The 27450-nt window shown below is 37.9% G+C and overlaps 1 protein-coding gene across 2 annotated transcripts; it reads left to right on the forward strand.

Moving 5' to 3' along the window:
• Positions 1 to 8907: 8907 nt before the first annotated feature.
• Positions 8908 to 26690, forward strand: LOC143888284 (histidinol-phosphate aminotransferase, chloroplastic-like). 2 transcript variants are annotated; one of them, XM_077392657.1, is made up of 11 exons: positions 8908 to 9023; positions 9166 to 9291; positions 9575 to 9856; positions 10105 to 10188; positions 11909 to 12063; positions 12195 to 12292; positions 12574 to 12682; positions 13332 to 13489; positions 14060 to 14202; positions 14335 to 14475; positions 25785 to 26690. In XM_077392657.1, the coding sequence occupies exons 3-11, from the start codon at positions 9575 to 9577 to the stop codon at positions 25914 to 25916; spliced, it is 1302 nt and encodes a 433-aa protein (XP_077248772.1). In that variant the 5' UTR covers positions 8908 to 9023; positions 9166 to 9291; the 3' UTR covers positions 25917 to 26690. The 2 variants fall into 2 exon arrangements, with proteins under 2 accessions (XP_077248772.1, XP_077248773.1); XM_077392658.1 differs by having other exon boundaries at positions 9169 to 9291.
• The last annotated feature ends 760 nt before the right edge of the window (positions 26691 to 27450 follow it).

Below are 27450 nucleotides of genomic sequence, written 5' to 3' on the forward strand. Positions count from 1 at the left end.
GGCTTAGAGAAATAATAGGATTTTCATCAATTAATATCCTCGGAGGGAGGAATAAGGTGTAGGCTTCAAATATTGATGTCAGCAGGAGATGGCCCATTTCACAAGGAAGTTACCGGGGAAAAGAAAACTAAAAGAAATTGTGCAATTTTGAGACCAATATTTTCTGGTAGCGAAGAATGTGGATTGATCATATCTGGCAGGCAGAAACCAGAGACAGCTAGAACTGATAACAACAGCAAATCAGATGATATATGTTTATTCATGAGTCCAAGATATATAAAGTTAGCAGGCCACTCAGCACCATTTATGTTGAAAATATCACTGTTGAAAAACTATCTAATTCGACTCCCATTTACCTTGGCTGAGTCTGAGTTTTTTCCTACTAAGTCAATCAAAACTCATTTGACTTAATGAACAATTGACTGAATCGACTCTTTTTTACCTTGGTTGAGTTCTCATCCGAGTCCAAGTTTTGAAACAATTGAAAATATTATAAAATAATAACAGGACAACCCCAAAACTCCTCTCGAGTAGAGACCATGACCTGTATGACATGTCCTTTTGCTTTAATGCAAGCCATTAAAAGTCCCCATGAGACTGAACCCCTTCATCTATTTGGTCTCTAATATTCCACAGTAAGTGGTTCTGGGATCATAGGAACGCTGCACGAGGATATGTCGATTTGGATAACTTGATAAGGACATCCGCAATGACAGTTGGGAGCCTGAACCTTTTGACAGGATATCCAACCTACTCAGTTATGGCAGACAGAAGCTGCACACACTGTGGTCAAGTGCAAGAGTCCTCACACAATGAGACCTGGTTATGGTATGGTTTAATGTTAAATTTGCTCTTTCACACATGTGCACACACAATGAACATTATGCCTTGGACTAAAATCTTTTAAAATGAATAAAAACTAATAAAATGACTAAATTTCCACTATGAACTAAATAAGGCTGATAAGCATATCCATTTTCTTTCAAGTGCAACCCCTCAAGACGAAATATGTCTAAGTAACATTAGAGTACTTGCCATTGGGAAGCACATAAAAATCCTTGCTCACATTTTGTCAGGATGTAAGCCACCTAATTGAAACTTTTCATTTATTTGAGTTTGATTTTTCCAGATAACACATGTTTTAGAACAAAGTGATAGTCAACCTTATTGGATTCCGTTCCTACATATGACCACATTCTCTATAGGGGCCTCTTGTCTCTTCCTTTTCCGAGTTCAGGTTATGGAAGAAGGAACTGAGAAGGAGGTATCAGCAACGACTGTTTTTATTACGGACAGCTCATGATGTCCATATCGATCTATTGTACATCTCTGCATGTAGCATTGGGTACAAAAACCCTGGGTTTATACTAATTGTCACAGCACATTGCAATTGACCCGATTGAAAGTGAAAAGTGGAGATTCTTTAAAATCTATCATAACCAAGTTACCTCAACTGTTGATACTGCCATTGTTCAATATTCCATTTTTGCGCTTAGTCACACATTGTATTCTTTGTCTCACAATAATGCATAGAATTCTAAGGCAGATCTTCTATCAATGGGACCTCTAGCCCAATTTGTGTCTCTGCAGAGGCATATATCATGATGAGTTTTTCTTATAAACTAGTTACATCACTACTTGATCCTTTCAAATATCCAAGGATTCTTTAATAGCTTCCAATTGACGAGTTCTACGCATGATGCATAACTGAAGCTTCATTTACGGAAATAAAAGGAGTGTTCAGTCTTGTGAAAATAGGATATTGAAAACCTTTACCTCATTTTATCTACTTGAATCTTCTGCAAACCTATTATCCACTCACTTTACAGTTTTCCAGTGTTAGGTATCTCGAGAATTTTGCTCTTTTGTTTTCCTTTTATGAATTAGTTTCAACAATTTTCTACTTTTGGACCAGTTCAATACAAAATAAATATCAGAGCAAATTGAGGTGTTCAATAGAAAAGTCTGCTACAACTTTCCTTTGATATTTTGATCATATCATTGATGTCATGGAGGATTTTCTTCTCTCCAATCTTGACTACGTTAACTCAACCAATAGATCTAACCTGCTCTTCTCTGCTTGCTCGGTGAATGTTTTGGTAGAAGACATGATTTATTGGAACCGGGGTTTATTTGTTTTTAAGTGGGTACGTAAATGAACAAGAAATTCCTTTACCTGTCCAATATCTAACGGATCAAGTGAAATCCAATCCACGAATTAATTTGAACTAGGGGCAGCATCATTGTGGTTTCATCTCAAAAACTTTGCTTTTTTTTTTTATGAATTAGTTTCAAGTTTCAACAATTTTCTACTTTGGTCCACTTCAATACCCAAGAAATATCTAAGCAAACCATGGTCTTCCAGGGTAAACTCCTGCTACAACCTTCGATTGATACTTCTATGCAATATTTGCCTTGACTATGATTATAATATCATCGATGCCATGAAGCATTTGCTTCTCTCCCATGCTCACTACATTAACTCAAGCTAAAAGATGTAACCCAATGTTTTTCATACTTTCCAGTAAATCATTCCACTTACTTTTATGTTAGGAACACTTAGGGGCCGTTTGGATACACGGATTTTAGCCTGAAAACAGTGTAAATGATGGTTCATGATCAAGCTGTTGTATGCTGTCCTGACAGCGTTTCTAGGATTTTAAGTGAGAAATTCGGGTTTTAAAAATCTCTCCCACATCCAGAGATTTCTAAAACCTGGAAATATGGGAGGATCTTCTACTCTCTTGCCGACGGAAAGAACGGCGAGAAGTAAAAAAAAAAGTCAAAAACGACGGCTGGTCTGCTTCTTCTCTTGTCTCTTAGCTACAATTTTGAAGAAATCCGGATGCTAAAATCCGCGTATCCAAACAGCCCCTTAGTGTGTTCTTGAAAATGCTTGCACAGAAGTCTGTCCCCTATTTGCTACTATTTATGCTGCTTATTTCTTAGCAGAATTCGGCTTTTTTCTCTTACCTAATACAAGTAGCTACATATCCTTATGGACCCATCAATTTTTTGCATCCTAATCATGGTTTCAAATTTCGGTTTCGGAATGCTATTCTGTCCTCACCGAAACTGAAATTTCGGCCGAAATCAGACGAAACTATTAAAATTAATATTTTATTCCATACCAAATTTCGGCTGAAATTTCAGTAGTTTCGGTCGAAATTTGGGCTAAACAATAAATAATTAAAAAAATTGAATTTTTTTGGGAATTTCCTTAAATTTCAGACGAAATTTCGAGATTTCTGTGAAAATAAAGTAACGTTTCAGGTATCCTCAATTTCGGTTTCGGGGATGACCGAAACCCAAAATTTCGGATTTCGGTCGAAATTTAAAACCATGATCCTAATGAATGAATGAATGAACTATGAAAAGCATGTAATGTCTTCTTTTTACCTTTTAACTTGATCTTATTCATAGTCTTTTCATCATGCTCACTCCTGATTCATGCACAACTAGAATTCCAAGCCACTAACACCTAGTTGACACAGAGTCAGGAACATCAAAAGCTCTGTTTGACTGAATAGGAACATCTGTTTTCTGAGGAAGGATTTTCTGCAGAAGACATTTAATCCATACTTTATGGGATGGAAGATGGATTTTTGTAGTCATGATAATTGGTGATCCTGAATTGGTTACCTGCTTGTGCCGAGAAGGAGAATAAAACTACCAACTAATGGAGTCACCATGAGATACTAGGCAGATTAAAGAAGATCAAATGGGTTAAATCAACATTTTCGCAAGAAATGAACAGAAAATTAAGAACTTGTACAAGTCGTCACAAATTCTGCAGCCGATATTTGTAAACGGTGAACAGTATAAGAATACCACATCATTCCCTCTTGAGTCAAGCGCAAAATTTTATTTGCATTCTCTGAATTCTCACTGGTTACCACCAACCACTATGCATGACTAAAGTAAGTACTATGGATAAACATCATCAGTTAAATATGTATGAGAATTCAAAGTACATAAGCAGGACCTGATTCATTAAATTATTAAGAACAACAACTTTCACTTTAGAAAAGACAGTAGAACAATATGAGGAAGAAACTATGTAAACAAGGCTACTTCTGTACTAAACTGGAATTCACATCAGAAAATTACAAAGATGAAAAGCCCCATGTAAGCTACAGTTAAGGATACAATCTTACAGAAACATTATAGAGCATTAGGTCAACTTTCAAAGCCATTATTCATATACGAATTTCGCAATCACGGCCAGAAAAAATACCTAGAAACTTTATCCTAGGACCAGGTAGAGGATATCAGGTATCTGTAAATACAAAATGGAACCATTTGAACTAACAGAACATAGTCTAGAAATTAAAAGATATCGCATTGACATAGATATAGCCGACAAGCATAATGATTTTGAGTGAAAGATCTGAGCATTGCAGTTATATACCCATAAAGAAAAATCATATTCTTGGAGAAATCCAAGTATGATAAGAGCAGCAAAAAGAAAAAGAAAAAGACTAATATGAAGAATTTAACCAAATTCATCCCACCTTCAAGCTGAAAAATAACCATCAGTGATGCAATTCAAGAAACACCCGTAGAAAAGCAAGGATGGGTAAATAAATGTATTAGTAAAATTCAATTTAAGAGTTTCTTAACCCAATTCAACCCACACCCCAAAATCATCAAAAAGCAGCTGAATGAGTAATCCAACACAAACCCTAAACCCTTAAGAAAGAACACATAACAATAATAAACCCTTGCAAGGAAATACTCAATTCCCACCCAACACAGATGAACAATAAATAGCTCAAGCAGCCATTAAAAAAACAAAAACTTCTGAAAAATCCATCAAATAGCATCACAAAAGAGAAAATATCTAAAAACAAAGAACACTTAAATGACAAATTCTGCAAACAAAATTAATAGAAACAGGGGGAAATGATACCCACACAAAATTCAAACAGTTGTTTATTTTTGAAAATGTTATCACTGGATTTTGATGAGGGGGAATGGCCGGCACCGTGGGATGATCCAAACCGTCCATTAGATGGCCCACAGCCTAAATAGGTTGTGCCCCAAAAATCATTTCAATAGGTTGATCCTAACCGTCTGATCTATAGAGGGTTAGGATCAAGTGATCAACCTTCTAACATTCAAATCGGAGGGTTGAGATCAACCTATGGTGCTAGCCACAACCTATTTATATTCTATGGTGCCAGCCATAACCTATTCAGGCATCAAACCCTTAAAAAATAGATTAGCATGACAAAATCACCATCTTTACATTAGAAAAAAAAGCCATCTAACTAGATTAGCATAACAAAATCACCACCCTTAAAAAAGCCAACTGACTAGCGGGTGCCCGCGGGTTGGCCCGACCCGACCCGTGTTTTTGCGGGTTGGGTCACCCGCGGGTTAGTTTTGACGGGTCACTAAAACTCAGACCCATGCCCGCAAATTTGCGGGTGGGTCGGGTCGACCCGCGGGCACGGGTCGATTTTGCCAGGTCTAGGGATTGGATTAGAAATTGGCTCCACCATTTTGGTAATCCTAGTAGCAATTTAATCTTTTCAGTCCCATACTCGGTGAGAAAGACCATGAAATGTGCATCGGACAATGAATGGTTTGGATCATTGATAAAGTTTTCCCTTTCTTTAAATATCCCAAAATGGAAAGCAATTTTTTTACTGTTAGGCAGAGAAAAAGCCAAGTAAAGAAATGGAAATGTTTTCCTTTTCTTCTATTTCTATATTACATACATCTAAAGGTTCAATTTGTTTATAAAAAAAAAACTAGCTGGGTTTTCTTTTTCCTAGGATTTATGTAGGAGAATATTTAGTGGTCACATCAGCTTTTTCTTGCTGACATCAGCAAAATCTTGTCTTGAAAATGGTGGTCTCTCTTTCTCTCTCTACCCTCTCTCACCACTCATCATAATATCTTTCTCTAATTAATGCTTGTCCCCTCTCTTGTCTCTTACCATTACCCACATAAATCCCAGGAAAAGAAGAAAACCCGGCAACCAAACAGGTTTAGGGTTTTTCTGTTTCGATACATAGCATTACCTATTCTTCATATGCTGATTTTGGGTTGAAATGAAGATGTTGATTGAAGTTATTAGTGTTGGAAACACTTGTTCTCTTTCAATGATCAAAACCCATCACGGATTTGGCTTTGTATTACAAAATCCCTCACAATCTCTAACAACCCAGACAAGAAAAATCTATTTTTGGGCGAAAATCGAATGTCTGTGGCCCGTTGTATGGCGTCGACTATACCCATGCCTAGTCGTTTTTCAATATCTCTAGGCACCCTTGAAAATATTCTTTGCATGTGATGTGTAGACGTGAGCGAAGATAAATCCATGCCTAGTCCCTTTTCAAGATACTAAGAACGCAGTCGTCTCTATGTTTCTCCTCCATCATGAGCCTTTCACCTTTAATGAAGTGGAATGGGTGAGGTTCAAAACCATGTTTTTAGGGAGATTAATCTCTGCCATTCACACAAAAACTAAAAAGATCAATTTCTAGGCAATATATCATTGGAATGAAGACCTTTAATTTTGAGTGTTGGTCCATATTTCAGTGATGAAATGTCTCTCCCAATCAAATAGTCAGGACTCAGGATCACTTGAGTCAATAAATAATTTTAATATGGAGGGATTGGATTAGAAATTGGCTCCACCATTTTGGTAATCCCAGTAGCAGTTTAATCTTTTCAATCCCATACTCGGTGAGAAAGACCATGAAATGTGCATCGGACAATGAATGGTTTGGATCATTGATAAAGTTTTCCCTTTCTTTACATATCCCAAAATGGAAAGCAATTTTTTTACTGTTAGGCAGAGAAAAACCCAAGTAAAGAAATGGAAATGTTTTCCTTTTCTTCTATTTCTATTTTACATACATCCAAATGGACCTGTAGGGTTCAATTTGTTTCTAAAAAAAAACTAGCACACATTTTTTGACCCTTATGCTCTGTTCTCTCGTCGGGAAAGGAAAGGAAAGGGAAGTAAACTGATGTGGCAGAAAGGAAAGTGAAGGAAAATAAACCTGACAGAAACCTTTCAGATGAGCGTTTCATTGCACAGAAACCTGACAGAAACTAACAAAAACTACAGAAATATGCGTTTCGTTGCAGGGAAACTCAATTGAAATCTATTAAATAGAAACTGTGACAAACTGATATGCAGAATGATGCCAACATATAATCTAGTCTAAAATAAGTGGGTCTAACCCTCTGAAGTCAATCAAAATAAGAAAACCATGACAAACAGAAGTTGAACAATAACAATGCCAATCAAATTGTCACAAATATAGACCTGCCAAGATATAAATCAGGCAACCAACATAGACTTGACAAAAAATTGTCACAAATATAGAGTTGCCAAGAAGAAACAGACCTCATGAAGGTTACAACAGCCTTGAATCAAATATTATAAAAAAAGAAATCAAGACGATAAAAAGGAAATTAAGAACAAACCTCAGGAAGGTTAAGAAGAAGGAAATTGACAGTAGGATGATTACCTGCAAAAGAAGAAAAAGAACATGACTAACAAGAAAAAATCATATTTGTGGAACCCTAAATCCACCCAAAATCAAATAGATCAGGTGTTCAAATTGATAAAACCAATTGAGTATCAAATGACTCAATCAAGTATCAAATAGACAGAGTCACAGAGACTTGCATCAAACGGTTTTAAAACTTGGAAAAAAAAACACCCACAAAATACTCAAGCTAATATGCTAAGCTAAAATACATGGAGAGTTCAGTGTGGAGTGTTTCCTTCATAGAACAAAAATTAGTCCAAGATACAATGATACAAAAGCAACTAAAAAATACATGGGCCAACCAACAATATGAAGACATTAGTAATTCATGAAAAATACATGGAGAGATGTGCAAAAAATACATAAAAGAAAAACCTCCAACTAATTTGCTGAGCTAGAATACATGGAGACATCTGTTTGGAATTTTCATTTTAAAAAGCAGCGAAAAATACTTTAAAAATGCAGGGCACAAAAGTAACCAAAAATAAATGTGCAAATCAACAGCAAATGTATTCCTGCAAAGATCTAAAGCCCAAAGATATGTGGATCTACAGAGGAGAAACAAAAATTTGAAACCCTAACCCAGTAATAGAATACCAAAATAGAATGAGAAAAAAATAAAAAATGAAACCCTAACCCAGTAAATCCAAATCCCTACCCAAACCCCTTTTCCGAAACCCTATCCAAACCCCATAAATCCAGCAAAAATAAAATCAGACAAATATTAGAGAGAGAGAGAGAGAGAGAGAGAGAGGGAGACTTACTGGAAGGTGATAGTCGTCGACAATGGAGGTCTTGCGAGGGAGAGAGAGAGAGAGTCATTGAGAATGGAGGTCTTGAGAGAGAGTCTGAGGGAGAAAAGAGAGAGAGAGAGTGTCGATCGTCGGGTGAAAGTATCGGAAAGAGGGGCTTTCCGATGTATGAGGAAGGAAAAGGGCTTTTCGTGAAATCGCGGAAACCCCTTTTAGGGGTGTTCATTAATCCGAAATAACCGACCGAACTGAAGTCGGTCGGTTATTTCGGTTCGGTTTTCAACTGTATCGGTTCGGTTTCGGTTATGGTTCGGCACCAATTTCAGTTATCGGTTTCGGTTTCGGTTTTCACTGGAAAATTATTCAGTTAACCGAATAACCAAACAACCAATTTCAGTTTAAAAAAATTCAGTTTTTCAAAATCGGTTTTCGGTTAATTTGGGTTAAAAAACCGAATAATCCAAACCCTTAGATTTTGAAATGGAAACGATAAATTAACTTTATTCACCCCTTTTTTACCTTGGAAATGTAAAAGCTAAAATATGGGCTGTCCTGTAATAAAAAGGGGGTGAATAGAATAACTAAAGGTAAGTAGCTAGTAAAAGTTAGGGTTTATTCATTCTAGCAAATAGAGAAAAAGAGAGAGAGCTCACAGCTAGGGTTTCTTCTCTCATTTTCTGCCGTCTCTCCCTCCCCGGCTCCGCCTCCGGCCACCTCTCCACTCCGGCCAGTCGGCCACCTCTCCAGCGATCAGGTACTCTCTCTCTCTCTCTCTCTCTCTCTCTCTCTCTCTCTTTGAATCTCTGATCCTCTCCCTTTTTTTTCTTTTTCTTTTTTCTTTCTTTATATTTTTCATTTGAGATTTTGAGGGTTTTGATTTCTCTTCCCTCTTTCAGCAGATCCACACAAAGCTTCTGATTTCTCTCCTCTGTTTCAGAAGATCCCCATCTTCAACTCCCTTCTAAAGCAAACAGAAGAGGAATTTGGGTTTTTCAAAGGTCTTTTGAAGATTCTCAAAAGAGGTGAGCATAGATTTTGTAGGTTGGAGTTGGATGAGATTTTGAAGGTTTTTATCGAAATGGGTTTGAGTTCTTGTAAGGAGGGTTCGGTTCGGTTACCATATAAATCGGTTGCGGTTTCGGTTAGCATTTTTAGATAACCGAAATATTTCGGTTCGGTTAATTTGGGTAATTTCGGTTCGGTTAAAACCGATTGAACAGCCTAATGCTGTGTTCTTTTAAGTTTCCTTCCCCCTCTTTTCTGCAGTACCTATTCTTCAGATGCTGATTTTGGGTTGAAATGCAGATGTTGATTGAAGTTATTAGTGTTGGAAACACTTGTTCTCTTTCAATGATCAAAAATCATCACGGATTTGGCTTTGTATCACAAAATCCCTCACAATCTCTAACAACCCAGACAAGAAAAATCTATTTTTTGGGCGAAAATCGAATGTCTGTGGCCCGTTGTATGGCGTCGACTATACCCACAAAACATGTCAACGAGAGTCAGAATCAATTAACTGGGGATTCATTCATCCGTCCCCATCTCAGGAAATTGTCTCCTTATCAACCCATCTTGCCTGTTGAGGTAATTTCTTTGGAGATTTGTTGATATTGCATGTCACTGTTGAGTTTCATCTCTTTGTTTGATTGGGTATTGGATTTTGATGGTTTGATGGATTTTAGTGGAAATTATCAGATTATGTAGTTTAGGGTGTTGGACTGAATGTAGAGTTTAGATTGGGTTAAGCTATTCATTTTTAGAATCTGCTCAAATGAATTTTTGTGCTTCAAATGAACTTATTCAGATCTATTTATGAGATTGATTCTTTGCAGGTTTTGTCTACACGGCTTGGAAGGAAGCCTGAGGACATTATTAAACTCGACGCAAATGAAAATCCTTATGGTCCACCACCAGAGGCAAGTCATTTCTCCTTTTCTTTAGGGTGTTTTTTTTAATGTATAATACTACATAATTTCAATTAATTATCATTGTAAGAAGTTTCCTGAAGTATCCATAAGATTTGCGAAGAAAAACAATATTATTAGGCTCTTTGGCAAAAGTCAATTAACAGCAAATTAATTTAATTTTAAATCTTCTGCATGTTTGGTTGACCCTAAACAATATTGTGAAGAAGACAAGATAAAAGTTATGGAACAACATTAGAGCCATACTACTTACAAATCTAACTGGATTTGATTATTAAAATCTTGACTAGTTCTCTTGGAGCTTCATTCTTTACTGGCTGTATACAAGAAACCTTTCTAAATTGCAAAACTGGTGCTTTTTCAATGAGTTCCTAAATTTAACATTGAAATAGCTAAATGTAATCTGTTCAAGTGTGGTTGAGTCTGATGGGTTTACCATCAGAATACTGGAAAAAAATTGTTGGATTATCTGGATGTTGTTCTCGGGTTTCTGTTAATCTCCCATTTGATAAACTACCAGCCAGTGACATTTGCATCCAAGCGTGCAAAAGTTTCAATGGCAGCATTTTGCTTATGAATTAATCTGGTGCTTGTGCTTTAACTGTAGCATGATAGGTCTCAGGAAGGAAAAATGTCTGTCTAGGATTTCAGAGGAAGTGAACCCAATTGAAACTAACCAACAATCTCAACATCATACTATGTTCAGGATGAGATAGAGGAGGCATAACTTACTGATTATACAACTAGAGTAGGGTGATGGGGGTGGCTTGTTACTAGGTATAGGGAGTACTGGTCAAGCGGAAACGGAGATGACATGAAATAACAGAATTTTAACCTTAGATGGATGTGCAGAAAAGTGCAAATCGGAGGAAACATGCTTTTTTTTTTTCGATGGATGTGAGGGGCTAGCAATCTTTATTTTTGCGATTTTTCTTAGATAGATCAGGAAGGTCGTTTGTACCATCTTTGAAGTTGTCGCTGGGAATGGTCAATTCCAGTGATATGGCCACCATTAACAAGCGAGAAATTCTTTCGACAATAAGACTATGGGGGGAAGGTACAAGGAGGGTCATCTGTCACCCATCTACATTCCCTAGCTGGCATGAACAAAGGAAGACAGGGAGATAGGAAGTGGGGTGGGAGGAAGATGAGGTGATGGAGTTGATGTGAGAGGAGGTGCGGTGGTAGGAATGGGTAAGCTCATGAAAGTCTTATCCCCTTCGCAAAATCATGATTTTGAGATTTTCAGAATTAATTCTGCATGAATTCTTAGTAACCATGTGTGACTTCTCATAATTTGCCTCGAGTAACAAAGCACACTGTTACCAAATACATGATTTCTATTCATGTATTTTTGAGAAGTTTTTCATTATTTTTGGCTGCAACCATAAGCGACCTTTTTTGAGAATGGTAGCTTAATGAATGGTAAATCAAACACAAGCTTACTGAATGGTAAATCTTTGTGTTCATTTTGCTACTTAAATCAATATCATTTACTTTTATAAATATAGGTAAAACTGATTTTTCAACCTGGTAGTATAGGAAATGGTATCTACTTTGCATCAATGAATTGTATGTGATTCTATATCTTAATCTTTTGTCAGTTAATTCTATATATTGAAGTCTAACAGACGGGATATGATCTTCTTTTTCCTTTTTGACATGGTTGAACTTCATTTTGTTCTAAGTCTATGTTCTTGATTGTTTGTAGGTGTTTGAAGCTTTGGGTGCATTGAGATTCCCATATGTTTACCCTGACCCTGAGAGTCGTCGCTTACGTGCTGCCCTGGCTGAAGATTCTGGTCTCGAGTCTGAGTACATACTTGCAGGATGTGGTGCAGATGAGCTCATCGATTTAATCATGCGGTTAGAAATTGAAGTTTCTTTGATTCATTTTTTTTTGAACCATAGTTTCTTTGATTCATTTGTTTATTCCTTTCTTTCATATCAACTATCTGCAGCTATTTTTTTTCTAAATTGAATTTGAGCCATTGCAGATGTGTACTTGATCCTGGCGACAAGATTGTAGACTGTCCTCCAACGTTTACTATGTATGAGTTTGATGCTGCAGTTAATGGAGCACTGGTCATTAAGGGTACTATAAAGCCTCTTTTTTTTTAAAAAAAAAAAAAATCTTTTTAGTTTCCTTCTAAGATAAATTTTGTGTGCACAGTTTTGAAAATATCATTAGGTATACTCTAACCCTTACTCCATACATTTTTTTGTTTGCTGTTACCTGCTGATTTGATGTTTGTTGATATAAGGATGTCCATCAATCGCTTGTTCGAATGTTAGAAGTGTAATCTTGTAATATTTCATATTTCCTTGATGTGGGTAACATCTCATACGGCCATTCATCATCTTAATTTTATGCAGTACCAAGGCAGTCAGATTTTAGTCTGAATGTCTCCCGCATTACTGAAGTTGTCGAACAGGAAAAACCAAAATGTATATTCCTGACTTCTCCAAACAATCCGGATGGGAGGTACATTTTCAGTTCGGTTTTTTCTCTCAATGAATTGTTTTTGTGAAACAACCAATTACTACAAAAGTTTAGCCGTTGGAGATGGTGTTATTTAATCTTTCATACTTTAACACTCCCCCTCACATGTGGCCCCTCTTTTTAGGGCTCGCCTACACGTGACACATGTGGTTTCTCCTTTCGGTTGGCCATTACATGTGGTTTTTTAATATCAAGGAGTTTTGAACCCTAGTCCTTTGCTGTGATACCATGTGAAACAACCAATTACTTCAAAAGCTTCAGCTGTTGGAGATGGCGTTATTTAATCTTTTATACTCTTAACAGTTTTTAAAGATAACAATTATCCACGATACTTTAACAATTTTTAAACATACTCCAAAATTACCGTTGCGCCGAGGATGAGCCTTGGCGCAACGGTAAGGTTGCGTGCATCTAGCCCTCCCCAGACCCTGCAATGGCGGGAGCCTCGTGCACTGGGCCACCCTTATCAATCAATAAGAATGAAAACATAACTGAAATTCAGTTATTCTGACTGAATGATGCAGCAGATTGCATTCTTCAAAGTTGGATAACATCTCTCGAGCATGGACCTTTCCATTGATTCTTCTCGAGAATCATTTAATTCTCATATATCCTTTCTGTTGTCATATAGTATAATCAGTGACGAGGACCTCTTAAAGATTCTTCATCTGCCAATATTGGTTATATTGGATGAAGCATACATTGAATTCTCTGGAAAAGATTCTAAGATGACGTGGGTGAAGCAACATGAAAACTTAATTGTCCTTCGGACATTTAGCAAAAGAGCCGGTAAGTTCAAAGTTCCTTCTGTGCTTGTAAGTTTAAAGAGCCAAGTTGTTCTGGAAATTTATTGCCAGCCTACAGATATATGTTGTACTCCTGATGATGATTTTCTTGTTAACTTGGTTACTTATAATGTATCAATTACCTCTGGCGAGATGGACTTTGTGTTGGACTTTAAATGGTATTGGAATTATTTGATGTATTTAATATATGGACCACTAGTATCTAAAGGACTTTATATGGTACCACAAATTTTGCACTTGGCTTCAAGGCACATCTTTCCATTTTACACTCACTATTGGGTCTATCTTTAGCATATTTTCATTGTCATGTCCATAAATTCCTCGACGAAAATTGCACTTGGCTTCAAGGCACATCTTTCCATTTTACACTCACTATTGGGTCTATCTTTAGCATATTTTCATTGTCATGTCCATAAATTCCTCGACGAAAATTATGCTCTGGAACAAGATACAATCTTAAGACTGTTAACACCTGGCTTTTACCTATGCATGTCCCTCATGCCTACTAAGGCTAGGCTTGACCATTATGCATTTGATTAACTACATGAACCAGGTTTAGCTGGACTTCGCGTGGGATATGGAGCATTTCCTCTTAGCATTATTGAATACCTTTGGCGAGCAAAGCAACCATATAATGTGTCTGTGGCTGCAGAAGTTTCTGCTTGTGCAGCATTGCAGAACCCCATTTATTTAGAGGTATTTTCTTCATTGTAATTTATTTGGCTTTACATCATGCCTTCACATTTTTTTTTCTCTCGAACCAGATGCCTTCAAATATCATGGTTCACTATTATAACGTCATACAATAAAATGTGCAAATATCCACAGAAGGTGAAAAATGCTTTGGTACAAGAAAGAGAAAGACTTTATAACCTTCTGGAGGGCATACCATTTCTGACGCCGTATCCAAGCTATTCTAATTTCATTCTTTGCGAGGTCACATCTGGGAAAGATGCTAAGAAATTAAAGGTACTTGATCTTCTCTAGAAAAACCACACTTAGGGATCGTTTAGATGCAAATTTCTATTTGCTATGTTTGTTGGTTACTGGTTGTTTGTCTTACACTTCTTTTCACTTTCTGCACATATAGAGTTAACATAGTTATTTATGACCAGTGCATTTTAGTTGGTTAGTCTAACTTGTTTAATAATTCTTGTGTTTCATCCTCTGCATGCTTTTGTTTGTGTTAATGGCATTATTCACCTCAATTGGTTGCAGAATTAAATGCATGATTTTGCCTACTCAAAATCAATCTCGAACCTCTAATTACACTAGCCAGCAAATATATCTGAGACCAATGATTTGATGGCACCTTATCCAATTACAATTCTGTCAAATTTTCATGTCAGGCGTGTAAAATTTGGTAAATATAGGCTGATATGTACTGGGCATTTACTGACAATAAATGGCAAAAAACAAATGCAAATACCTTTAACTTTTGATCTTCTTTGAAGTTGTCATATTCACTTCTTTCTATTGAAGCTTTAAACCCAAAGCCTCATAGCCCCTTCCCATGCAACATCAATGATTAGTTTGAAAGTCATGATTATATGCTCTCTCTCTCTCTCTCTCTATATATATATATATATATATATATATATATATATATATATATATTAGAAAACGGATTCTACACACAAGTGTAGATAAGTTATCTACACACTAGCTTAAAATACAGTGGGGGCCCACATTGTTTGGGTGATCCAAAGCATTCATTTGATGGGCCCTCACATTGATAGGGTGTGCCCAAAAAATCAGCTTCATAGGATCATCCTAACCCTTCGAACCGTGGAGGCAAAAAATGGATAGATTTGTGAATGTTTATACACGTCCATTTTACCTCCACAAATCATAGGGTTGGGATGGTCCTATGGACCTGATTTTTTGTGGACACCCTATCTATGTGAGGGCCAATCAAATGAATGGTTTGGATCACTCAAACAATATGCCCTCCACGGTATTTTAAGCTAGTGTGTAGATAACTTATTTCTCTCTCTCTCTCTCTCTCTCTCTCTCTATATATATATATATATATATATATATATATATATATATATATTAGAACCATCAATGTCGTTCCTCTTTCCTTTTCGGCAACATCAATCTCCAAAACCCTAGGAAGCATCTTCGGGTATATTATATTCGATACAATTCAACTCAACTCAACTCAACTAAGCCTTTGTCCTAAACTAGTTGGGGTCGGCTAATGAATCCTATAGAAAATTTTCATGAAGAAGGTGAAAGGATCTAACCAGCTCAATTGACTAAGTCTAAACTTAACACTAGATGGGTTCGTCTACATGGATCATTTTCTTCCATTCACTCCTATCCAAGGTCATGTTCTCTATTATGTTCCTAGCCCTCAACTTTCCTCACTGTTTCTACCCAAGTTGTTTTCGGTCTGCCCCTACCTCTTTTTACTCCAAAAGTGGCACGAGTCACTTCCTCTCACCGGAGCATCCAAAAACCTACGTTGGATATGCCCAAACCATCTTAAGTGGTGCTCTCTCATTTCTCCTCAATTGGTGCCACCCCTATCTTTTTACGGATGTCTTCATTTTTAATTTGATCAAACCTTGTGTGACCGCACATCCATCTAAGCATTCGCATCTCCGCTACACTCATCTTATGCACATGCTGCTTCTTGGTGGCCTAAAATTTTGACCCGTACAACATGGCTGGCCTCACAGCTGTCTTATAAAACTTTCCCTCCAACTTGGTAGGTATTTTACGGTCGCACAGAACTCTTGAAGTATGCTTCCACTTCAACCAACCTGCTCTTATTCTATGGTTAACATCCTCTTCAATCTCTCATTCCTTATGTAGGATTGAACCAAGATAGCAAAAGATATCCCTCTTAGGAGATTTTATATGGTGTAAGGGCTTACCCCATAGAATTTCTCCCTTCTTAGATACCTCATGTCCAGTCATATTTACTGTCCAGTCATATTTACTACATCCTCGCTTCGCTTCCTTACATTACTAAAGTTGCACTTCATATACTCTGTCTTAGTCCTGCTCAGTATAAAACCTTTGGATTCCAAAGTAGTTCTCCATAGCTCTAACTTAGCATTAACTCTTGCGTTGGTTTCGTTAATTAATACTATGTCATCTGCAAATAACATACACTACGTCACCTCGCCCTGGATACCCATCCATAAGTTCATCAATAATTAGAGTAAAAAGATAATTGGAAACTGACTAGATGTGCCATCCGTAGTTGTGACACTATTTACTGCTCCATCGTACATATCCTTAATCATATCAACATATTTATTAGGTACTTTTTTCCTTTCAAAGACCTACCACATAAGACTCCTGTGAAACTTTAGAAAGGTTGAAAAACCCCGAGCAAAATCGCTACACGTAGCGGAAGAATAAACCGTGTAGAATGCTCTAACCTAGGATTCCTAGGGACTAATTGATTTTATGGTGATTTAATAAACACAAATATAAATCAAATACCTTTAGTTGCTGTAGAGAAGAACATGTCCGCTTGATCTACTCCTCGAAAATTCGCTGACGATTTAATCGACGCGAAACCGCAAGATGAATCGATGGATTCCTTTTGTTGCACAAAGGAACTTGTGTACAACTCTTTGTTCACTTTATAATATGATCTTTATCAGATTATAATATGAGAATATATGTTTTGATCAATGGAGCTTAGTTGGATAATTGTCTTTGACCTTAAAAAGACAAAACTAGTTGATGGAATTGAGAGAGAAGAGAAAAACTTTGGGGTGTCTCTACCAATTTCCAGCACATGGAATTATAGGAGAGCTCTAAAAAACTACAGCAATATGTCTTGTATCTATAGGGTTTTTCATTTGCACAATCCAAAATTTCTAAAGAAATCCCAAAAACTAAGGAAACCAAAATTGGAGCTCCAATTGGGGAAACAAGCTACCCCACTTAGGAAACCCACATGGGGCGCCCAAGGGGGGTGTCACTTGCTGCCCAAGCAACCTTGGGTTGCCTCGTGTGGTTTCCTTGTTTCCAATTTTGTTTGGTCAATTGTTTCCTTCTTTTTAATTTCACCATATGTGTTGCTTTAATTTTTCAAAACAAATCAAGCAATAATATTTCAAATATTATATGTAATTCAAATTGCTAATGGCACACCACATGGGGCGTGTGGACATGGGTCCCACCCAAATTCGTCCCATGTGGGTTCACTTATCCAATTCAAATTCCCATTGCATTTTATTTAATTCCCAATTAAATTAATGCAATCCAATCCTATCCAATAGAATTAAAGCTCCAATATAATTTATGATATTTCCAAAATACTCTTATAGTTAATACTTAACCATTTTGGTATTCCCAATGTATCCCATAGTGTATATACACTATATACATTGTGTATATCCTTTCAATATATTTAATACCACCAAACTAGTTCGTGTGAGCAACTAAATAATTGCGGGGACCTCTATCTAATAGATTATAATAGGTCAATCGAGTAGTGGTTGGGATTGTAGCAGGGATTTAATGGTAGATCCTGCAAAACCCACAAGTGGGCCCCACTGCGATTATTGCTCCGTAACTAATGCTACAATCGCATTGAGTCAGTGACCTCTATCGAGACGTAACCCTGAAGATAACCGTCAAATCATCATACCCCTAATCACATCAAATGTGCAAGTCCTTTCTCCAAGTCCACATGTACCGAGTTGAGTCCTACGGGGCGTGGACATCAACTACCCTCTGGGCTCACTCATGGTATACCTTTCAGTCAAGCAATGTCGGCTCGCAAATGCATTTGTTCAAACCATTTCAAAACTTATTTTGTGAAATCCTTTTGATAAACATCTTATCAAATCCACCTGACCAGGTATTTTTCTACGACTACTGCTCTGATCAAAACCGTAGACGTTATACTATTAAATAGGCAGAGAATTCCATGTCGGGTATCACTATTGACCTCGAAGGTTTGTCCAACACTCTAGTACTACCCTCTGGTAACTCCAATAAGAATCACGGTTAGATAGACAAAAAATGAAAGACTCGCCAACAGACCAATATGACCCCTCAGGTCAAAGGACATGTAAAGGGTCCTGTCTGGTAGAATAGCTCAACGTTCTCCTGTCCACAAGCTATTCTAATGTGATCCTGTTTAGTACGCAATCTCATTGTCGTACCCATTCCATCTTGCTTAGCATCCATTACCCAAGTGATTGAGATAAGTCACTCCACGTCTCGTGCATGTAGGCAAGATAGATGCTAGTTATATATAGGAGGATGTGTCCAACCTCAACCCCAACTAGGAACTACTAAGGTTTGCAAAGAACCGTAATCCCATATCTCCTTGCTCCCTAGGATCTATGGGTGGACATGGTTCCGGCTAAAACCGAAGAACCGAACCGAACCAGCTGCTTCGGTTTGGTTCGATTCTAAAATTTTTCGGTTCAATTCTAAAATTTTTCGGTTCAATTCTGGGTCCCAAATCTGGGAACCGATGGCTTTTGGTTCGATTCTGGGTTTGGGTACCTGGAACCGAGAACCGAACCGAACTGGCTGTTCTATTAAGTATTAACCAAAGTGGGGGTGTTGATATCATTGTTGAGGCCAAGAATTTGTTAGTTCTATAACAAAGCAAAGGGCTGCTGGTATCATTCTTGAGTCTCAATTCTAATTTTTTAAGACAAAAGAAAGTAAACCCTAGATCTACTTTGCAAAGTGCAAACCCTTTCGAGGTTCTCCCTTTTCGCCTCCACTGTTCGTCAGGCAACTCCGGCCTCTATTTCCACCGTGAAGAAGAAGAAGAAGGTATGTGTTAATCTCTCTTTCAATTTCTAGGCTCTCCCTTTCCACCTCCTTGCAAACCCAGAACCGAACCGATTAAATTTGGTTCTTGTTCGGTTCGGTTCCAGGTTTCATTGGTTCGGTTCTGGTTCCTGATTTTGGGAACCGATAGGGAGTGGTTCGGTTCTGGGTTTACCTCAGAACCGAACCGAACCGAACGATGTCCACCCCTACTAGGATCTGTGTGAATCCATGAGCATGGGTTTCCTACTTTGCTACCTAAGGACAAATACGTGTCAATAACAAGTAACATATCACACATATTTAACTTTTAGTACCCATAAATGTCATGAAAAAGAAACTTTTATTGATTAACATGCGAAATATACTGGGTTTTAAGGCACCAACTCTAATAGGAACCCTATATATGCTTTATCCAAATCAATGAAAACCATATGAAGGTCCTTTTTATTTTCTCTAAATCTCTCCATTAACCGCCTTATCAAGAAGATAGCTTCCATAGTCGATCGTCCGGGCATGAAGCCAAATTGATTCTCTGACACCTTAGTCTCTTTTCTTAGTCTATGCTCAATTACCCTCTCCTAAAGCTTCATGGTGTGACTCGTTAGCTTAATTCCCTTGTAATTGGTGCAACTCTGAATATCCCCATTTTTCTTATAAATAGGTACTAATGTACCCTTCTTCCACTCATCAGGCATCTTCTTAATCTTCAAAATATTGTTAAATAATCTAGTTAACCAAATCAAACCACATCACCCAAGCTCCAAGTCTTAATAGGAATACCGTCAGGCCCCATGGCCTTACCTAATTTCATTTTTTCATAGCTACTGTTACCTTTGATGTTCGGATTCTACAAACAAACCTCTGGTTTGTATCATCAAAAGCGTTATCAAATTCTCCTAAATTCTCTACGGGTTCTCCATTAAACAACTTATCGAAATAACTTCTCCACCTCTCTTTAACCTCATTTTCTTTTACTAACAATCTTTGATCTAGTCTTTGATGCATTTTATATGATTCAAGTCCCTGCTCTTCCTTTCTCTCATTTTAGCAAGCTTGTAAACATCTTTTTTCACCCTCTTTCATCCCTAACCTGTGGTACAAATCCTCATAGGCCTTGCCTCTAGCTTCCCTTACTGCCTTATTAGCTTCTTTTTTAGCCAATTTATACTTTTCAATGTTCTCCTCATTTCTACACTTATGCAAACATTTATAACACTCCCCTTTAGACTTAATCGCCTTTTGAACCTCCTCATTCCACCACCACGTACCTTTAGACGGTGGCCCACTTCCTCTAGATTCTCCAAGTCTCTAGCAACTTTCCTGTTATAACTAGACATCTCATTCCACATAATATTAGTCCCTTCGTCACGACTCCAAGGTCCTTTAAGCAATCTATCCTTAAACATATTTAGTTTTTCCTCTTTGAGATTCCACCACCTAGTCATCGGATGTCTAACATTTCTATCTTTTCTCTTCTACCGTTTAATGCATATATCCAACACCACCAGCCTATGTTGTGTCACTAAACACTCCCCGGGTGTGACTTTGCAATCTTTACACGCAGCTCTGTCCTCTCTCATAGTGAGGATAAAATCTATCTAGCTACAGTTGGCGTCACTGCTAAAGGTTATCAAGTGTGAATCTCTTTTCTTAAAAAAAAGTATTTGTTAACATCAAATGATATCGGGCAAACTCCACAATATCTTCCCCTGCCTCATTCCTATTGCCAAAACTCAATCATCCATGAACCCTCTCAAAACCCCAACTAGTTCTTCCCACTTGCCCGTTTAAATCTCATCATATAAATAACTTCTCTTCATGTGGTATTCCTTGGACTACATCCCTATCCTCCCAAAATTGCCTCTTGACCGAGTCGTTTAATCCTATTTGAAGGGCATACGCACTAGTAACATTAATCGTCTCTTCACCTAATATTAATTTAATTTGAATAATTCTATCACCCTTCCTTTTGACATCTACAACCTCATTTCTTAGGCTCTTATCTATTATAATCCCTACACCATTTTTGTTCGTCTCCTTCCTTGTATACCGTAACCTGAAACCCGTATTTTCTATTCCCTAGATTTTTCTCCTACCCATTTAGTCTCCTAAAGGCAAGCTATATTAATTCCCTTCTACTCATCGATCAACTAATTCCCTCAGCTAACCCGTTAGTGAACCTATGTTCCAATTGGCTAAACAAATCCTTCTCCCTTAGACTAGCTTTCCCGCCCCTCGCCCTCGTCCAGTAAAGTGCGAGGACCCTTGTTTTTACCACACGCGGGCGCCGATGTGGCGCGTCACTAAGGCAGTGACGGCCTAAGACTAGCCTCCTCACCCCCCGCACCCGCCCATGAAGGTGCAGGGACCGTTGCTCATTTAACACTACATCCAAGGGCCGATGCAGCACGTTGCTAAGAGGGTACGCCCCTCTGATTTTTCTATAGGATTCATTTCATAGAACAGTGGCAAAGTTTTCAGCTGGCTGCCAACCTGACACCAACCCTCCTCCTTTATCCTGGCTTTGGACAGGCTGTGAAAAACACAGGCGGAGTTATATTATATTCTATACATTTATAAAAAATAAATGCACCACAGATCCCTGGTTTTTATGATTATTAAATTTTATAATTTGACGATTTCTTATTTGTGTTTTAGCCATTTTTGTTTCACGATTTCTCATTTGTATTTTAACCATTTTTGTTTTTTTACTATCCATCCCTCCCCAGACCCCACAATGGCGGGAGCCTCGTGCACTTGGCCGCCCTTTTTTTACTATCTATCCATGCTTTCTCCCTTTCCTGTCTTTTCAACATTTTTCTTTTTTCTTGATTTGTTAGATTCTTTTGAAACTAAACCTAATATGAGTGTGGTATACATATCAAATCAACTCGAAAGCGTTGTATCATCAGGTCACTGATCTAACATTCAGACACCCACCAGACAATGTCTTATACTATCAGTTTGGAAATATGAGTTATTTAGTTATGGCTTCACGTCAAGTCTGGCTAAGTGCTACCACCAAGTTTTTTTGTCATCTAGTTAATTCAAACCATTTTAAATTTTCTAGGGAGTTTTAATGAGTTTGTGGGATCTTTATTGGGGGTTGCTTAGGACAACTATATACCACTGAAAGATGTTGCAGAGCAAATGTTTTTACTCCCGAGGATGATGGAGAAATTAGCTGTTAATTATAAACCATGATTGTAAAATTTCAAAGACATCTAAATTTCTAGATTCAGAAACGAACCTAAATTTTTATTTTTATTTTGAAAATTCATTTCTGGTAAAAATCTGAATATTAGCATCCAGTTCAGAAATTACTTCAAATATATCAAGCATCATCTGTCTTATCAAATTGTCTCTAGTAACCCAAACCTAAAATCTTTCAGCACCTACATTGTGAGAGTTTCTTAATCCCCCTTCAGAATTTATATATTTTCCTCTTGGAGTTGACGAGAAAGAGATGATTTCTTGGAGCAACCTCTCTGATTCTAGACCTAGTTCACTTTCTGTATGACATTCCAAACATGTACAAGTCCATGGCAGATTGAAAAGGGTACACTTGGATAAAGATAAAAGGCTCTTATGGCTTGAATAAACTCAAATAGAGTAGAGAGTGACTGGAGAGTGATATTAGGGACTAAGTCAAGGTTATGCCGTAAATATGAATAGGTATCAACAGTTTCATATCCTTGATGGCATGGAGTGATAGAGTTTAGAGGCCAAACTGCTTTTACATGACCCGTGGAAGCAGACTTCCAATGAATCAATTCTAACTGGGCATGTATGTGTTTTTGACTTTAAAGTCTCTCGTCACCAATTCATTGGCCAAATGGAAGGAGCGTGCTAATCACGTTTGGAACCACATCAAGAGAGTTGCAAACTCGAGTTTCTGGATCATCATTTGACATAAAAACCATGTATTGGTGGGATTGAGATGGAAGGGTCAGGTGCAGGTTGCTCACTGTGGGGTGGATCAATACAGCTGGCCTAAGTTGTCTTTTATTCAGAATTGAAGATTTTAGTTGATTTACTGCGGGCAGTGATAAATCGACCCCCATATAGGGCAGTGCAGAGAGAGAGAGAGAGAGAGAGAGAGAGAGAGAGAGAGAGATCAGGGGTTCGATTTAAGTTGAGTTTGGGACAAAGGCTTAGATGAGTTGAGTAGAATTAAGTTGAGTTGGGAATTCCCATGAATGTTCATTCAATGAACTTTCATGCTCCCTTGCCTGCGGAACTATTCTGTTTGCGTTTCATTCTTGCGTGGGCCCCATCATCATGGTGGCTAAAGTTAGAGATGTTCTTTCTTTTCTTAATGCAACTTTTCTTGGTTCTGTAATTCTGCCTTAAGTTTCAGCTTACATTGTTAGCTTTAATTTTGAATTTGCTAGTGTAGCGAACTTTGAATCACACTGACACATCTACAGTTTGTGGAGTTCTCAACAAAGAAAGATAGGTGGGACATTTAGAGTTACCAATGTAATCCGTATCATGGTCGCTTAATGAGCTCGACAGGGCGTATTTGTCTTATCTTACCACTAATTTTTTTTCATAAGATAATGGTCTTTACTGTTCTTTTCCGGTGGCCTTGGATGGGAGCATAGTGCCAATGCTTTGCCATATGCTTTTCTGTGGCAGCCTTAAAAAATTTATCATGCAATGGAATCTTCACTGTATTGGAAATCCGTGCACACTAAACAAAAGCCTCTTCTGTAGCATCTAGTTCATAAGAGCTGAAAAGGAATGTCTAGGGTGATATACTATTTTAACTACAAATTTGCATGAGAAGGTGACATTAAAAGTATATTAGAATCTGTCCCATGTACAAGAAGGTACAAGACTGGGAGTTAATGGAATGTCATGATTTTCCTTCGATTAACATGAAGGGCGAGTGGCACTGATCGCATAATAATTATGCTTGGCGAGTATCCACTATTGCAAAACATTTTCTTGCAGGTTAGGGTATTCTTAGTGGTATAAAAACCTATTAGATCAACCACATGATGTTTTGTTTGAAAGAGATTGAGTTGTAGAGCTTGAATCTGACATTACTGGAGACCCCATTTTCAGCTGATATTATTATCCTCAAGGGTCTTATTCCTGTTTCATTCGTCACCCATGAGAAAATGTGTGCCTTCTCTAGGAGATGACCGATAGAAGTGTGAGCCCATTCCTTGCTGGAAAGACTGAGCAAAACTAGTGTACTGCACTCATTGACGGGTTATTGGCCTATTCTTTTCTTTCTCTCAGATTGAGTTTTTGAGCAATTCTCTCCCTCAGGGTGAAATAGAAAGTTCTCTATGCTTGAGAGCCATGTTATGCATGTCCCCTTTTCGTTTAAACGCAGAAGTCCACTGTAGGCATACCCCTTGAACATTACTAGTTTTTGCTTTGATGCTCTGTCTTCTTTCACAGAACAGCTCTTCTTTTGCAATACGGGTCACTGCTTCCAACGAAGCAGAAGTGAGGGTTGTGCTCTAGGGATTCACATTGATTGCAAGTAGCGATTTATACAGCCTAATTGTGCTATGTGATTTGCTTAATGTCATAGGTGGTTAGACGGTTCTCACCTTCACCCATGGAGGTTTGCACATTTCATTGAGGAGATAATTGACCGAGTCTCGGATCACAATAGCTCCTTTCTTCATGTTAGGAGATTGGCAATCAGCGAGGCAGATAGACTTGCTAGGACGGGAACACAGGGACATAACTTGACATTTCCTTGATTGATGTGCTTTTTCTGCCTTCTCTCTCTCTCTCTCTCTCTCTCTCTCTCTCTCGCCCATGGCTTGTCCTCAATTAGCATTGTTTGCCATTGGATGACCAAGTGAGACAAAAAAAGAAAATGCTCAGGTGCTTTGCTCTTCTTTTGTACTAGTGAAACAAAAGGACAGGTCTTATATTGAGGAGAAGGGGGGGGGGGGGGCTTCCCTAGGCTGTTGAGTTGTTGGCAGTTGAAGGCTTTATAGTGAAATGGTTTTTCTATAGTTTGAATATGAAGACAGTACATGTTGATCTTGTGGCACCTAGATAAGCTCATAATATTCCATGAGAAATTGTACGCATCTATCAGATGTGTTTGTTCCAGTCTTCTTCTATTGTTTTTTTGCTACGGATATTTCTCCTGTAGTCAGGTTTAGAGCCTGTTAATTTCGGAACAAACTAGTATTCTGAACAAACTAGTATGTAGAGAAAATGTCATAGTAACTTTCATTAAGAAATCTGATTAAAGCTTTATCCTTTATATGGAAAGTACACATATAAGGGAGATTAAAATGGTTACTAGAGACAATTTGATAAGACAGATAATGCTTGATATATTTGAAGTAATTTCTGAACTGGATGCTAATATTCAGATTTTGACCAGAAATGAACGCCCTATTTCATGTTACAATCGGTAAAAGGAAATCCTACTATAACTGATGACAGTCTACATGATTTACATCTAATCCGTTTTGTCTTTGCTATGCCAATCTGTATTGATATATTTGAATTAATTTCAGGAAGACCTTGCTCAAATGGGAGTGATGATTCGACACTACAATAACAAAGAATTGAAGGGCTATGTTCGGGTCTCTGTCGGGAAGCCCGAGCACACAGATGCTTTGATGAACTGTCTAAAACTCCTCTCTTGATTCCTTTTTCATTTCAAGAGTTGTCTTTAGGATCTACCAATTTCCTTCCACTCGGTGATAAATCAGACGTAGTCGAACAATGTATTATCTTTGGGATAATTACATTTACACCCCCTCTAGTTTCTGACACATCCACTTCAACCTCTATAGCTTAAAACGTGACAAAGACATCCCCTCTAGTTTCAATTTGGTTAAGTTTTGCCCCCTCAGCTGAAGGTTCGACCATAGATTGAAGGGTTAGGATGATCCGATGGAGCTGATTTTTTGGGCACACCATATCTATGTCACGACCCATCAAATGAACGCTTTGGATCATCCAAATAATGTGGGCCCATACCTGAATCCAAACAAAGCGTTCATTTGATGGGTCCTGACATAGATAGGGTGTGTCCAAAAAATCGAACCTTCAGCTGAGGGGGCAAACCTTAAACAAATTGAAGTGGATGTGTCAGAAACTAGAGGGGGTGTAAATGTAATTATCCCAAAGATAATACCTTGTTCGACTACGTCTGATTTATCACCGAGTGGAAAGAAATTGGTAGATCCTAAAGACAACTCTTGAAATGGAAAAGGAATCAAGAGAGGAGTTTATAGGGGTTGAAGTGGTTGGGTCAGAAACTAGAGGGGGTGTTAATGTAATTATCCCATTTTCTTTCTGAACATTTGCCCAATGATTGTTGCTGAATTTTGTTATAGACACAGAATTTTGCAGATTAAGGCTACTGAACTCTTGTATTCTTGAAAAGAAATATGTATCATTTTGCGTTATTTATAGCGGAAGGACGTCTTTCGCTTGTTGAATCTAGATTTAAGAAAAACTGAATTAACCAAATGGTAAAATCCATTGTGTGGATCAAAGCAAATGTAAATCGGGAAAAGCCTGGCTTCTGCTTGGGACCTTAAAATGATTTAGTGTCGATAATTTCCGTCCATAGAATCAAGCAGACCTAGAATTCCACCTTAGCAGACATTCAATAATTACCTAGGAAACATGCTAACGAGTCTGCTTGGAGTTCAATGCAATATTGGCAGCCAAATGATGAATGGCATATGAAATTCCTTCCAAAATCCTAGCGGCTGCCGAGAGTTTGTGCTTCCATACGCTCCCTTAGTTAACAAAGGTAGCTTGCTGGGAGCCTATGATTGGGTCCACCCTCTTGAATTCAGCATGATCTGAATTCTGTAGTGGGACCCACAGAATGGTCTGGATCATGTGGAATAAGGATGGTCATCCAAGAATGTTTTTTTGGGTGGGTAAGCTGGGATTGAACCTGCGACCTGAAGGTTGAGATACAAGACCTCAACCAACTGAGCTACAGGCCCAACCCCAAAAAAGTAGGGGTGCCACTCGGGTCGATTTTTTGGAATTCGGGTTGAGTTTTTACCTTAAAATAGGGTCAGTTTCATGTTGAATCCTATTCAGTTTCTAGCAAAAGCTCATCCTGACCCAACCCAACCCAAGTTGCTCCCTTACAAAAAAAAAGAAAAGAAAAAAAGAAAAAAAGAGACGGGTGCATGGTTAGATACCTAACAT

This window comes from Tasmannia lanceolata, unplaced genomic scaffold (assembly GCF_043159265.1).
Source record: "Tasmannia lanceolata isolate RefF3 unplaced genomic scaffold, GAP_Taslan_0.1 ptg000012l, whole genome shotgun sequence".
Lineage (NCBI taxonomy): Eukaryota > Viridiplantae > Streptophyta > Magnoliopsida > Canellales > Winteraceae > Tasmannia > Tasmannia lanceolata.